This window comes from Lacerta agilis, chromosome 8, assembly GCF_009819535.1.
Source record: "Lacerta agilis isolate rLacAgi1 chromosome 8, rLacAgi1.pri, whole genome shotgun sequence".
Classification (NCBI taxonomy): Eukaryota; Metazoa; Chordata; class Lepidosauria; order Squamata; family Lacertidae; genus Lacerta; species Lacerta agilis.
Genome location: NC_046319.1, coordinates 41,012,633 through 41,025,139, shown reverse-complemented (window position 1 = coordinate 41,025,139; position 12,507 = coordinate 41,012,633). Strand labels below are relative to the sequence as shown.

The window sequence follows — 12,507 nt, the reverse complement described above, 5'->3', positions numbered from 1 at the left end:
GGAGTCAGATGTGATGCTCTGGTATAAAAACAAATGGAATAATCCTATATATGAGATTACATACTATCTTAAGGCCTTACAAGGATTGGCTTAACCTTCAGGATTTATAGTGGAATTTTATTGTGTATGTAAACATGCATCATCTACATCAACAGCTCCCAAGAGTTTGTTTTGAACTTTGGAATTACTGATCTATTGGGTTTATATGATGACTTGTTATGTTTTCCAGGTTGAAGAAGAAACCATAAGAAACTCATAGTAAATATTGCTTTAGAGTACACTGCATGTGCGCAGGTGGAAAAGCAGACTTGCAAACTGGTCCCAAGCACATTTTAGACAGTGGTAGGAAGAACAAGAAAAAAGCATGCTCTAGCATTCAAACTGCACCATGTGTTCTGGTGAAAGAAAAACCCTCTCCACAGCAGCTTTCTTGTTCTACTTGTGATAAAAATTAAAAAAAAAATGTATCCCAGGGATGTTGGATGCTGCAACATCTGCCTTAGCCCGCAAAAAGCTTGATGCCCTGGCAACAGGAATAATCTCATTGGTTTGTCACAGCTCTAAAGCCTGTTAAATGGTTTTCTTGCTTCTTGGGTTGGGAGCAACTGGGGGCTCTAGAGTCTCACAAAAAAGGGGAGATGCATTCAACTAATGAAATACTGAGGAAGGAGCCAACAGCTGGTGATCTGCAGTTGTTTACTTTAATTTTGGGGGTGCAGTTGAATTAATTAAATTCCAGCCATTGACACTGTGCATCCCCTCTCAGACTGGGCCATCTGTATCCTGCTTGATGTTCCAGTGTCAGCAAAAGTGTACATTACATTCTAGCTGTGATTTTGTGCATCAGGTTTGTGTCCGTAAAGAACAACACCGACAAGGATAGAGACAGATTTAAGAGGAGGGGTGGGGCAAGAAGACTGCTGAAGGTTTACTCCAGGAAAATGCATGTCAGATGTCACAGAGGCACCCCACCGTGGGATTGATAGCAATGTAATGAGGGATGCCATGAGGAAGAGGCAACAGGAATAGCTAAGGCTGCAACTAAATAAACATGGCATGATGAAGCTTCTCTTTGAATGAATGACTTGTATATTCAACAGGGTTCATGGAGACGGGCCCTCTGGCTGTGATAACTGGGAGAGGGGGAGGAAATGCAGTCTTGCTCAAAAAAAGCCTTTCCAATTTACCTGATATCATTCTGGCTCCTCCCTGAGGATGGGTGATGGTGGGGATAAATCTCTCAGCCAAAGGGCCACATTTCTTCATAGCTAACCTTCCAGGGGCTGCTTGCCAATAAGTACATTTGTTCATACATATCAATGCCCCACTAATTCTCTTTTACACATGCACGCATCGCCCCCCAGCAACAACGATCAAGCTTGGAGACTATCCCCTAAGGAGAGGCTATTAGGCTTCAAGTCCCCACCCTGGACATCTATACATTTGAGAACAGCCTCTCGGACAATGAAACTTCTTTTCCAAGACTACTTGGGGAGGATTTTGGCAGAGGCACAGCACACAGAGAGGTTTAACCCTTACCTACCTAAAGGCAACCCCACAAGGGTCCTTCCCAAAGCAATTAGGCTTGAAAACAGCTTGCTATTGGCTCAGAGGCTGCTTTCAGGCCTAATTGCAGCATGCAGGGGTGAGGGTGAGGAGGAGTGCTGTAGGCCATATCGGGTCAGTGGCCTCAAATTTTCTACCCATCAGTTGCACTGTGACCAGCGCTGACTAAGAGAGTGGGCTCCCCCACCAGGCCCATCATGAAACAGAAGCAGTTTTTTTTTCCTCCAAAAAAGTCATTTATTGAACTTGTTAAACATTATTCAAAAATGAAGATTAAGAGTCTAGATAAAAAGGAAAAAAGTGGTGTAAAAGCAAAATAATAATAATAATGAAAGGAGTTGTCTAACTCATGAACATGCTCCACCACACAAAGAACCAACGCTGCTTCCCAGGACGGGTGGGCTTCATGAACTTTTCATCCCTCGCCCACAAGCAGCGCAGGTGGAGGCAATACTTCACTATGGCTGCTGTGACTCACAACCCGCCGGCACCTTTGACCTCCAACTACCTTGGCAGGGTAATCCTGAAACGAAAGGGCAAGGCTTGCCAAGCTCTGCCAAACCCCTCAAATTCTTGGGGAGGGGGCTCCAAGCTAGGAAATAGGAGGAAGATGGGATTAGTGTCTGCGCATCTAACTTGTACAGTACAAAGAGAGGCAGGTGGTGGGTAGGGCCATGGTCTGCTCACACAGAAAAGAACTGGATTATACGGGGCTAACACAGCTGGGGCTCATACCCTTCTATCCATCCCACACATCTGTAGTGCGGACATTATTTTCCCAGCAAGAGCAATAGAAAAAGAAAAGAAAAAGCCACATTTGGTTAGCAATGATGGGCGCCCTTGTGGAGAGGCCGCTCGAGCCTTGTTAGGACATGCTGGGTGCGACCAGGCCTTGAAGCATGATCATGAGTCGGCGGGCCGGCTTGCTCAGGTTGTTGTGCGGCTCTGCCTGCAGGAACTGGAAGAGCTTCTGCCGCACTTGGTTCATCACAGAGCCCATGTGGTCGCGGGTGATGGGGTCGCTGTGGTCTAGATGCATCACTGCCTCCTCCAGGTAACTGCAAAGGAGAGAGAGAGCACAGCACGGTTGTGATCCTGGCTGCAAAACTGCAGGCATGTGTATACAATGACATTCCATGGGCAGAATTGAGCTCCCCGGGTTTCTCGGTTTTATGTGTGAAGAAAGCAAGTTTCCAGACCTTACGGATGCAAAGATGCACTTGAAGGTATGTGTACAACATCTGTTAAACTCAGAAATAAGAGAGATAGCTGAGTAAGATGTCTAGCAGGTGCAGCTGGGCCTTTAGTGTTCCGCACGGCATCCTTCAATGGCCAGCAAAAACAGACTTGTACAAAGTAAGATAAATAACGCAAGTTTTTCCCAGATGCAGGAATTTTGTCTGCATTTTAAAGGGTAGAACATACAGGTCCCTGGTGTAGGAAGCACTTGCCACTTCCCTGTGGAAGGAAAGGATGCATCTACTGTTAGGCACCACTGGGCGATACTCACTTCAGTTTCAGTTCTGTCCGAGCTCCCAAATCTGAGGAGAGCTGCTGAATGAGAGACAAGAGGACAGGCTGGGACAGTGGGCAAGGATGCTGCCCAAACACTTGCTGAGGATCAACTGTCTCACAGACATAGAGGACTAGGTTCAAATCGGCTGCAGTGAGAGCCTGTAGAGAGAAGAGAGTGGTGTCCTGGTTAGAAATCTACATTTCTAGAGAAGCTCAATATGGCTGAATAAGGCTTTGAGCACAATAATGCAGTACTCTTGGCCGTTCTCTCCACCTGTCTCTCTCCACTTTGCTAGGGCACTGGGAGAAGACAGCCTCCGTTTCTAGGTGCATGTGACTATCCCATACCCATGGCCCAAGGTCTTGTGAAGACACCTAAGGATTAGAGCAGAATTGGAGCACTGGAAGGATTTTAGGATCAAAGCATAACAAAAGGTGCACACAGTCCACCAGCACAGACCTGAACTCACATATTGTAAGAAAGTAAGAGCGGCCAGGTACTTCCAGGTAGCCTACAAAGGCAAGGCATGAAGGCAATACCTGACTTTTTGCCTCCAGGTACAATTAGGCCCACCACGCCTCCCCACTTGACCAGCCAGGCTGTTTTGGTTAAGCCACGGCCACCTGTCCTACATTTGATGTCAGGTGTGGAGTAGGTAAAGATGCAGCTGAGCCAAAGTGCAATTGTAGGTACTGCCAGTCGGTGGCACCTGCAAAGCTTTGTGTGAAGCCCAGTGTGTGGCACTTGGCAAGTGCTGACTATCAGCTGCTGCTGTTGGGGCTTCCCTGCACTGAACTACGGATAGCAGGTCACACAGTGTCATTGTGGAAGGTGGGCAACTCCACCTACCTGTCAAACTTGGGTCGGGGGAGATAAGGATCTGATTTACCAACCAGATCTAGTTTCCCACCCCTTGATGGTGGGAGTAACATCAACAGGTTGGAATTTTTCACTTGCCTTGCCCCACAACTTTCACTATGGAGCCTGCTAAAGTATGCCGCCTTGCAGACAGTGCTGGAAGGGGTGTTTGGTAGAGAAAAAGCAACTAACATAAAAACTGAGCATATGTGAGGCTTGAAAGAGGAGCAGCAATATTAACCTCCCCAGATGAGGGCTGGAGAAAAGACAGAGATAGACCCAGGTGAGAGCTGGAAGAAAGGCTTCCTTTAAGTGAAAGGTGTGGCTGCCAACAAGTGTGTGTAGAATGGAGAACAGATATCTATTTGGCCTTATACATAGTGTATTTTTATTTCTTGGTCCAGGTTCATTTTTTCTCATGTTTAGTGTTAAGCAGCTATGTTAGCTAAATTTATTTGCACTGCTTTACAGTAAGCTGTTATGAATTGACTGTTTTTTTTATTATGTATTTAGATACTGACACTGCCATTATTTGCAACTATAATTTTTGTTTTCCACCATCTTGTGGAAAAGAAGGACACAAACAAATGAGTGACTGATGTTAAATAGCCTGCTATTGCTGTTGGCACACATACCACCATCCAACTGTGTGCATGTACATATAGCGGCCAATTTAGGATTACACTTTGTGCAACTGATGAAGTGGAGTCTGGTCCACTAAAACATATGGCGTCATAAATGTGTTAGGTCTCTAAAAAGGTGCCACAAGCCTCTGCTGTATTTGCTGTGACGGATTAACACAGCAATCCCTCTGAATACTGCCAGTCAGTTTCACTGGAGATCCCAAGTTCTACTATAATGAGAGAAGAATAAAAATCTCTCTATCCACTTTCTCCACACCATACCCTATCTTATCAACCTCACAGACTTAAAAACATTGATGGAAAACAACCCTTTCCTCAAACTTGAGTGGAAGTATGAAAGAGACAGCAAAAGTATGCTAAGGAGTAATTAATCCATGCCAAACCCCCTTGAACACACAACATATAGGTTGGTTATATATACACCAGCAGTGCTACGTAGTCATGCTTAAATGATACACTTTGAACTACTGTATAAGACAGCTACTCTAGGCGCCCCCTGCTGGTTCTAAGGCAGACCATCAGCTGCCCCTTCGTGACTCCCAGAAAGATGCCTCCAGAAAGGATGGGGAACCTGTGACCCATCAGAAGCTGTTGGGACTACAACTCCCAGCATGCCAGCCCATTGGCTATCAGGTCAGGGCTGATGGGAGTTGGAGTCCAACAAAACCTGGAGAGTCACAGGTTTCTTCTCTTTAAAAACCTCATGGTTCTCTCTCTGCAGAGCTTTGTGTCTGCTTCCTTGAGGATGTGGCCATCTGGGTCCTTCAGAGAGCAATTGCGTAGCCAGTGTGTTGCCTCTATGGTTGGAGAGATGCATACCTGCTGGAAGGCTTGATTCAGGTGCCCCTGCTGCAACACCTGTAACACATGAGCCTGCTGGGACTGGAAGTCGAGGTGAGTGGCAGGGATTGGAGTGCCTGCAGCAGAGCGCATGGCCTGCATGATGCTGGAGGTGACGGCAGCCTGCTGCTCCTTCATGGCCATGCTCACCTCCCCTTTGATCACCCGCTGGACCTGGGCCAGGATGGACTCCTGCATGCTGGAGAGAAGGAAAAAAAGGGAACTTGGAGGGGCTGTGTAATCCAGAGGGAACAGGGTGGGCCGGGGGGGGGGGACAGAAGTGGGAAGTCTGCAGGAGCAAGAGACTGGCTGTACAAAATTCCAGATAACGTTCCCATTTCGTTCTCTGAACATTGTGCCCATTCCCAAGACAGAGCAGAGAAGACCCTGGACATAGGGAAGCTTCCAATACTGATATTGTCCAGCTGCTATGAACAGAAAACTGCACTGCTTATGACCAGTGTGGCAGGGCAGAGGTATTTCAAAGGGTGTGTGCGCCCTGTTTTCTCATCTTATATGTGAAGGATCAGATGAGTCAGTTGCATGCAGATCTCAAGACCCACTGCTATTAATCTAGCACAAGACTCTCTGTTTTGCCATTCTTTGAATGGGAGATGCCCCCATCTGCTCTGCCACTCACTTGCCCACGATGACGTGAAGCTGATGCTGCACCTCGGAGTGCATGCTGGTCGTAATGGTGGCTGCCAGCTGATCAGTTGTGCTCTGGAAGTTGTTGACCAGCTGCCGGAGCTGGCTCACCACAGAGTCCCGGGCATCCTGCTCTCGCGCTTTCTTACTCTTCATGTGGGTCTCCAGCTGCTGAATATCTACAAGAGAAGATTCACAATTACTCAAAAGCCAGCTGGGTACCATTGGAGTCCATTCCCATGGCCTCTGGCCTCTCTTCCACATCATCCTCAAATCCAACTCCCCTTCATGTTCCTGAAGCCTTCATATTTTAAACTCTGCAGCAGGGCACGAAAAAACACACAGGAGTTTCGTCTAATGCAGGGGTGGGCTTCACTTGTGGCCCTCTGGGTGTTGCTGGACTACGAACCCCATCATTATGTTTTTATATGAGCTGGAAGCTGTCCAGAGTGGCTGCAGAAACCCAGCCGAATGGGTGGGGTATAAATAATAAAATCATCATCATCATCCCTGGCCATTGGGCCATGCAGGCAGGAAATGATGGGAGTTATAGTCCAATAACATCTGAAGGGATGCAGGTTCCCACCCCTGATCTAAGGCACCTTTTTATTTCTGCTGAGGAACAGGGGTTTTCTGAATGCACAATGTGAAAATGTTTGAGAGAGATTTGGGCCATTGCCTAAAGTGCTGGTCTGGTACGCTCACACTGCGTTTCTCCAATGGCAACCACAAGACTCTTTACCAGGAGCATTGCCCCATTCTTAAAAGTTCTGGGCAGTAATAAAGGAGAAAGCATCTCACTAACAATTCCATTTGAACCCCATTCAAGAACCTTAAAGATTTAACAAGTATTAGGTATCCTAACCTACCAGCTGAACCCTGACTCCTAAAAGCTGACCTGAAGAGGAAGACCTTCTCAAGGGATGCTCAGGCATTTTTTTTTTCCAAATGGAGAGGGCACTAGTGTCTTGAAGCAACCACTGAGAATGCCTCCTGGTTCACCCTTTTTATCATAAAGGGTACTGCTAAGAAGGCACTTGTAGTTTAGGAGAACGAGAAGGGATCTCGTGGAGCAAGCAGGCTCCAAAATATACTGCTGTTCAAGTCAAGGAAGTGCTTCATCAGTCAAAATCTGAACCATGAATTGTGCCCTAAAATCAACAGGAAAATAGTCTGTAGGACTGGAGCAATGTGCCACTCCTGTGTTCTGCACCAGCTGCTTAGGCCTGAGCTTGACAAAAGGTGTTGCAGCTTTATCACCTTAAGAGCAGTCCCGGCTAGCAGCCATCACTGGACCACCAGTCTACATAGCCCAGAATCCTGTTCCCATACTACTTAGCTGCTTCCAGGAAGCCTACATGCTGGAGAAAAAGGTATGAGTCTTTCTACATAGCCTTCTGGTAGCCTCCAAGCACAGGATGTTCCATTTAACCATAGTGGCTGGTAGCCTTAAGAAACACTCCTCTCCAGATTCATGAAAGAGAAGCCTATCAAGGCTACTGGATATGATGATGGCTTTTCAAAAGGGCATTCCTGCTTTCTGGAGGCTCTTCTTTGCCCCACAGTTCTGTAAGTGTTTCCCACGGCTGACAGTATACAAAGTTGAAAAGGAGAGAAGGAGAAAAGCAGAGAGTGGGGCATACATTCTTGTGTGCCTTGCTTGAAGGTGTCATTGATCTGCTGGAACATTGATTGACAGCTCTTCTCAAAAGCAGGAAGCACCACACTCTGGAACGCCTCCCTGTATGCCAACTGCATAGGGCCCTGCAAGGCATCGGCAGCCGCCCGAGCAATGGCATCCGTAAGGTTCTGCAATTAAAACAGAATCACAGCTCCGTTCACTGAGGTTTCTGGTCTAAAAAGGTGTCACAGTCATCAAAAATATGGGCACATCAACACCTTGAAAAGGCACTAGGAGGCAGCAGTGTTGCAGCTGAATGGGCAGCCTGACCAGCACTTGCTACCCCAGCACCACAAACCAGCTTCCCTCCCAGCAGCCAACCCCACCCATTACCTTTGATTTCACCAGTTTGGTGACGTTCTCCTTCAGTGTCCCCTCAATGGCTGTAAGCTTAGTGGCAATGGTGTTATTCAGCTGCCCAGTGATGGGATCCAAAGTCTTGGAAACGCCTTGTTAGCAGAGAGACAGCAAAACAAAAGTCATGCCCCCATTTTATCCCTCTTAAATAAATGAAGAAATATATGAGGACCTTGGGAGAGGTCCAAGCATGGACCATCCCCTGAAACAATGGCATCAACCATTCCTGCTTTGTTAACTCTCCAGGGAGAAAGAAACTGGAACGGGTCGCTTATCTGTAGCAGAGAAAACTCTCAGGCTCTGCTCTCAGCAAATCCTGGGAACCCAGGTCTTCACTGGGCTGGCTGCATTGCCTTTCCTGTTTTTCTCTTCAAAATCCAAAGCCCATGCCAGAAAGTTTTCTGGGCACCACAGGATAACCACTTACTCCCGCCTTTGTCAGCTTGGTGCCCTACAGATGGACCAACACTCCCATCAGTCCCAGCCAGCACCGATGGGAGTTGTAGTCTAAAGCATCGGGGGGATGGAGAAGGCTGCTCTATTTCCAAAGAAGCACCTCTTTTGTTGTTTTGCAAACTGATCAGAATCCAAGATGCAGGACTTACACGGGGGCACCGTCTTTTTCATCTCCTCGCGGATGGTCCTTTCCAGCCGGTTGCAGGCAGCCGTGGAGAGGGACTGGGAAAGCTGCTGGGACAGGTGCTCCTGCAGTTGCCCACTGCGCTGCTGTCCCTCAGCTAAGGCCTGGTCCAGCCTCCGCTCTGAAACCACAGGAGTTAAGGAAAGCAAAGGGAGAGACCATGGCTCTGTGGTAGGGGACATGCATGGCATACGAATGGTCTCTGTCACCTCCGGCTACAAAGAAAGATGCAGCAGGTACTGGGAGAGGCCTTGGCCCTAAACTAGATGACAGCTAGATGATCAACAGCCTGACCTAGCATGGGGGCAGCTTCCTCCCAAACCATCAGGAGGGATCCTCATTCCACATACCTTACAAGCACCACTGCCACCAACACAAGCAAAAAATAAATGGGGGGGGGGAGTTTTTATATACACCTATCTGCATATATTGCCTTTGGAGTATAAACCCTACTTCACAGGGCTTTTGCAAGGAAAAAATAGTAGAGTGCTTGGAAGAAAAGCAGGATGCAAATGTAAGAACGTAAGAACAGCTCTGCTGGATCAAGCCAAAAGCACATCTAAGTCCAGCTTCCTGCTCTCACAGTGGCCAACCAGAAGCTTATGGCAAGCAGGACCTGAATGTTATTCATTAAAAAACTTTTTATAATGAAGGTTAACAGAATATATTTAGTTTTATTTTCTACAACTGGTATTTTACGCCTTTTCTTTCAGGACTGGAACTTAAGAGGCTCTTCTCATTGAAGGGGACCCAAGCACTAAGGCAGTTGTTTAGCCTTACCTACAAAGAGAGAGAAGGCAGAAATAACCATTCCTGGATAACCTCCACCACTGAAGGAAGAGAGGAAACTATGGAATAAATTCTATGGCCAAATATAACAAAGGTCTTAAAAGGTGTGCACGATCAACACATTATATTGCACTCATTGTTCCAATGCATTCTAAAATTAATCATGATTTAATATTAAGAATATCACCCATTTTCTTTGTTAAGACTGGTATGGGTTTTTGTTTGCTGTATATTTTCTCCTCTGTCACTCTTTTATAGCAGGGGCCACATTTCCTTGGCAGCCATCTCCTGGGGCCCAAATGTTGGCGGTGGGTGTGGCCAGAGACAAAAAAGTGGGTGGAGCAATGGATACAACTCCCGCCTTTGGACAGCAGGCAACATTCCAGCCTTGCAAAAGTCAGAGGTTTTACACGCACAGATCCCCCGCCCCCAATCTCTCTGCTGTTCACCCAGAGAAGGAGGAGGCCAGTGTCTTATTCTAGCTAAGCAAAAGCATTCAAAAGCATGAAGTAGGACTGATGAGAGGCGTGGCTTGGGAATGGGGTTCCCCACTCCGGGACAGAGCAATGGCTAAACTAGACACAATAAAATTTAATGGACCTTTTCCTTCACTCCATAAGGCAGTCAGCTATATTTAAACATGTGGTTTTAAAAAAGGATCAGGGATTCCAACAGAAACTGGCCACAGTCCTCATAAGCGCTCAGCTTTGAATGGGACAAACCCATGACAGAGAAGGGCCCAGAAAGCGCTTTTCTGGGAAGGATACGCTCCTGCTCTTGCTGGGAATCCACCACTCGCTCAATGTGGCCCATGAGGGAGCTCTGCACAGCATCCAGGTGGTCAGTGAGCCTCTGCATGAGTTCCATCTGGTTCTGTCTCAGTTCAACAATCTCCCTCTGCTGGGTCCTCAGAAGAGACAACAACTCATCCTGGTACTCAGGAGCGACCTATTGGAAGAGGGGGCAGGGGAAATGTAAGCACTCCAAGCACTATCAGTCCATCCTCTCTGTGGGAGGCAGCAACATAAAGAGTTCAACCCACTGATAGGGAGCCACTTTAGAGAAGGGCAAACAAAGCAAATTTAGCAAATCTCAAGGTGCATAAAGTCCCAGGCTCAGATGAGTATCCTAGTGGAGGAAATGTGGTAGGTAAACCACAGGCAAATAAAAATATGAAGAAATATTTTAACTATTTATTTGTGCTTTTACCGTGTGTCTTTATTTTGTGAACTGCCATGAGATATTTTGATGAATGGTAGTATATTGTAGTAGTAGTAGTAGTAGTAGTAGTAGTAGTAGTAGTAATACGAGGAGGATCAACTACCTAAATTATTGAGTGTTGTCTCAATACTGGGTCGTTTTAAAGAATAGCATGGAATAATCAAGCTCCAAAAAGATTTCTTGTTTTGGTATGGAAATAATAATAATAATAATAATAATAATAATAATAATAATAATAATAATAATAATAATTTATTTATACCCCGCCCATCTGGCTGGGTTTCAAAACTCTTGACATCTGTTTTACTAAACAGGTTCCACTAGTGCTTCTAGGCTTGATCTGCAACACAGACCAGGTGGAGTGTGTGAGGCAGAAGCAAGAAGAAAATCATATTCGGTCTCTGCCAGACATCAATGCAATCGCAGAAGAGCAATTGAGTTTTGAGTCAACATTTCTCTTGAGGCAGACAAAGCTTTTGATTGCCATGAACAGATCTCACATAATCCTTCATTTTTGGATTCCTAAAACAAATTTAGACAATGGATGAGGACAATCTATAACAGCTGTAATTGACTTGGTGTACCCCAAAACATCTGGACGGCACTAGGTTGGTGATGGGTGAACTATATATAAAAAAGCAGTGGCCAGAGTCTTAGCAAAAGGCGTCAGACTAGAACATAATAATGTTAAAAGGGGGCATAAGACATGGGGGTGTCCATTTACCCACTTCTCCACCTTTTAAAAATTGAGTCTTCGAACCCTAAGTCTGTACAATCCCATAGGAGGAAGAGATGTAGGGCATCCCCTATGGCAGGAATGTGGCACTGGAACGCCTTGTCCCGATTTCATGTGGTGAGTGAGGGGAGCATGGAGAGAGAGAGAGAGAGAGCCAAAATGAACAGAGCTATAGAAGGAAGGGAAGCTCAGTGCAAGCAGTGAGTTGGAATCTCTGGCAAAAGTGACTTTTCCCTTTCCCTGCAGCCTGCTAGACTAGGAGGAAGATGGTTGAGGAGGAAGAGAGAGAAGAGTCCTATTTTTGATCCCTGACACAAGAAAAAGTTCCCCACTCCACCTTTTGGGAAGGAAGAACTGAAGGCTTTGCTGTATATGGAATTTCTAAAAGAAAAATACTCACCTGCTGATCAAAGGATCTTGGGGACTGTTGCACATCCCTGGAACTGAAAGGAAGATGTTAATGTGACAACTGTGTGAATTGCACATCACAAACACTGCATGCATAACCAGGGGGATTATACCAGAAATGTGGCCTGCTACAAATGTCCTGGCTGCTTCAAAAAAACAAAGTGTGTCTTTTCTGACTTGGAAATGGCTCTGCTACAGGGTGGTTACCTCTCTCCACACACACACACCCGCCAATTGAAAAGTACAGAGAGCTGAATGAAGACTTAAGAACATATTTTCTACACTTCTGCTCACCTCTTCCTCCCTAATGACCAAGAGGAGGAACAAATGCAGGATTCATTTCTAATTTCGCCAGTTCCGGGCTCGTTGATATGTGCAAAACAAGGTTCATGGTTTAAAATAAATTCCAATCAGCTTCAAAACAAGCCGCCTTCAAGTCATCCATGGGTTATGAAGCTGGCTTGTTTTGTGAACTAGGTTTTATTTTAAACCCTGATTCCTGGCTTGTATGTAATGACAAGCCAGGAATCAGGGAAGAAGCACAGAATCCTGATTTATTCCTCCTCCTGGCTGAGAAGCAGAAGAGGGGAAAGCTAGAGCCTA

General features: G+C 46.2%; 1 protein-coding gene across 3 annotated transcripts in view; it reads right to left on the bottom strand.

Annotated features, from left to right (window-relative positions):
• Nucleotides 1-1,778: 1,778 nt before the first annotated feature.
• EDC4 (enhancer of mRNA decapping 4) overlaps nucleotides 1,779-12,507 on the bottom strand; it is a 32,141-nt gene continuing 21,412 nt past the window's right edge. For all 3 annotated transcript variants that reach the window (XM_033157111.1, XM_033157112.1, XM_033157113.1), the window contains 9 exons: nucleotides 11,897-11,939; nucleotides 10,307-10,487; nucleotides 8,716-8,871; nucleotides 8,087-8,202; nucleotides 7,716-7,881; nucleotides 6,065-6,251; nucleotides 5,404-5,623; nucleotides 3,077-3,240; nucleotides 1,779-2,624 (listed from right to left, as the gene is read on the bottom strand). In XM_033157111.1, the coding sequence (XP_033013002.1) occupies nucleotides 2,432-2,624; nucleotides 3,077-3,240; nucleotides 5,404-5,623; nucleotides 6,065-6,251; nucleotides 7,716-7,881; nucleotides 8,087-8,202; nucleotides 8,716-8,871; nucleotides 10,307-10,487; nucleotides 11,897-11,939 (1,426 nt within the window). In that variant the 3' untranslated portion in view covers nucleotides 1,779-2,431. The remainder of the gene's footprint in view (nucleotides 2,625-3,076; nucleotides 3,241-5,403; nucleotides 5,624-6,064; nucleotides 6,252-7,715; nucleotides 7,882-8,086; nucleotides 8,203-8,715; nucleotides 8,872-10,306; nucleotides 10,488-11,896; nucleotides 11,940-12,507) is intronic.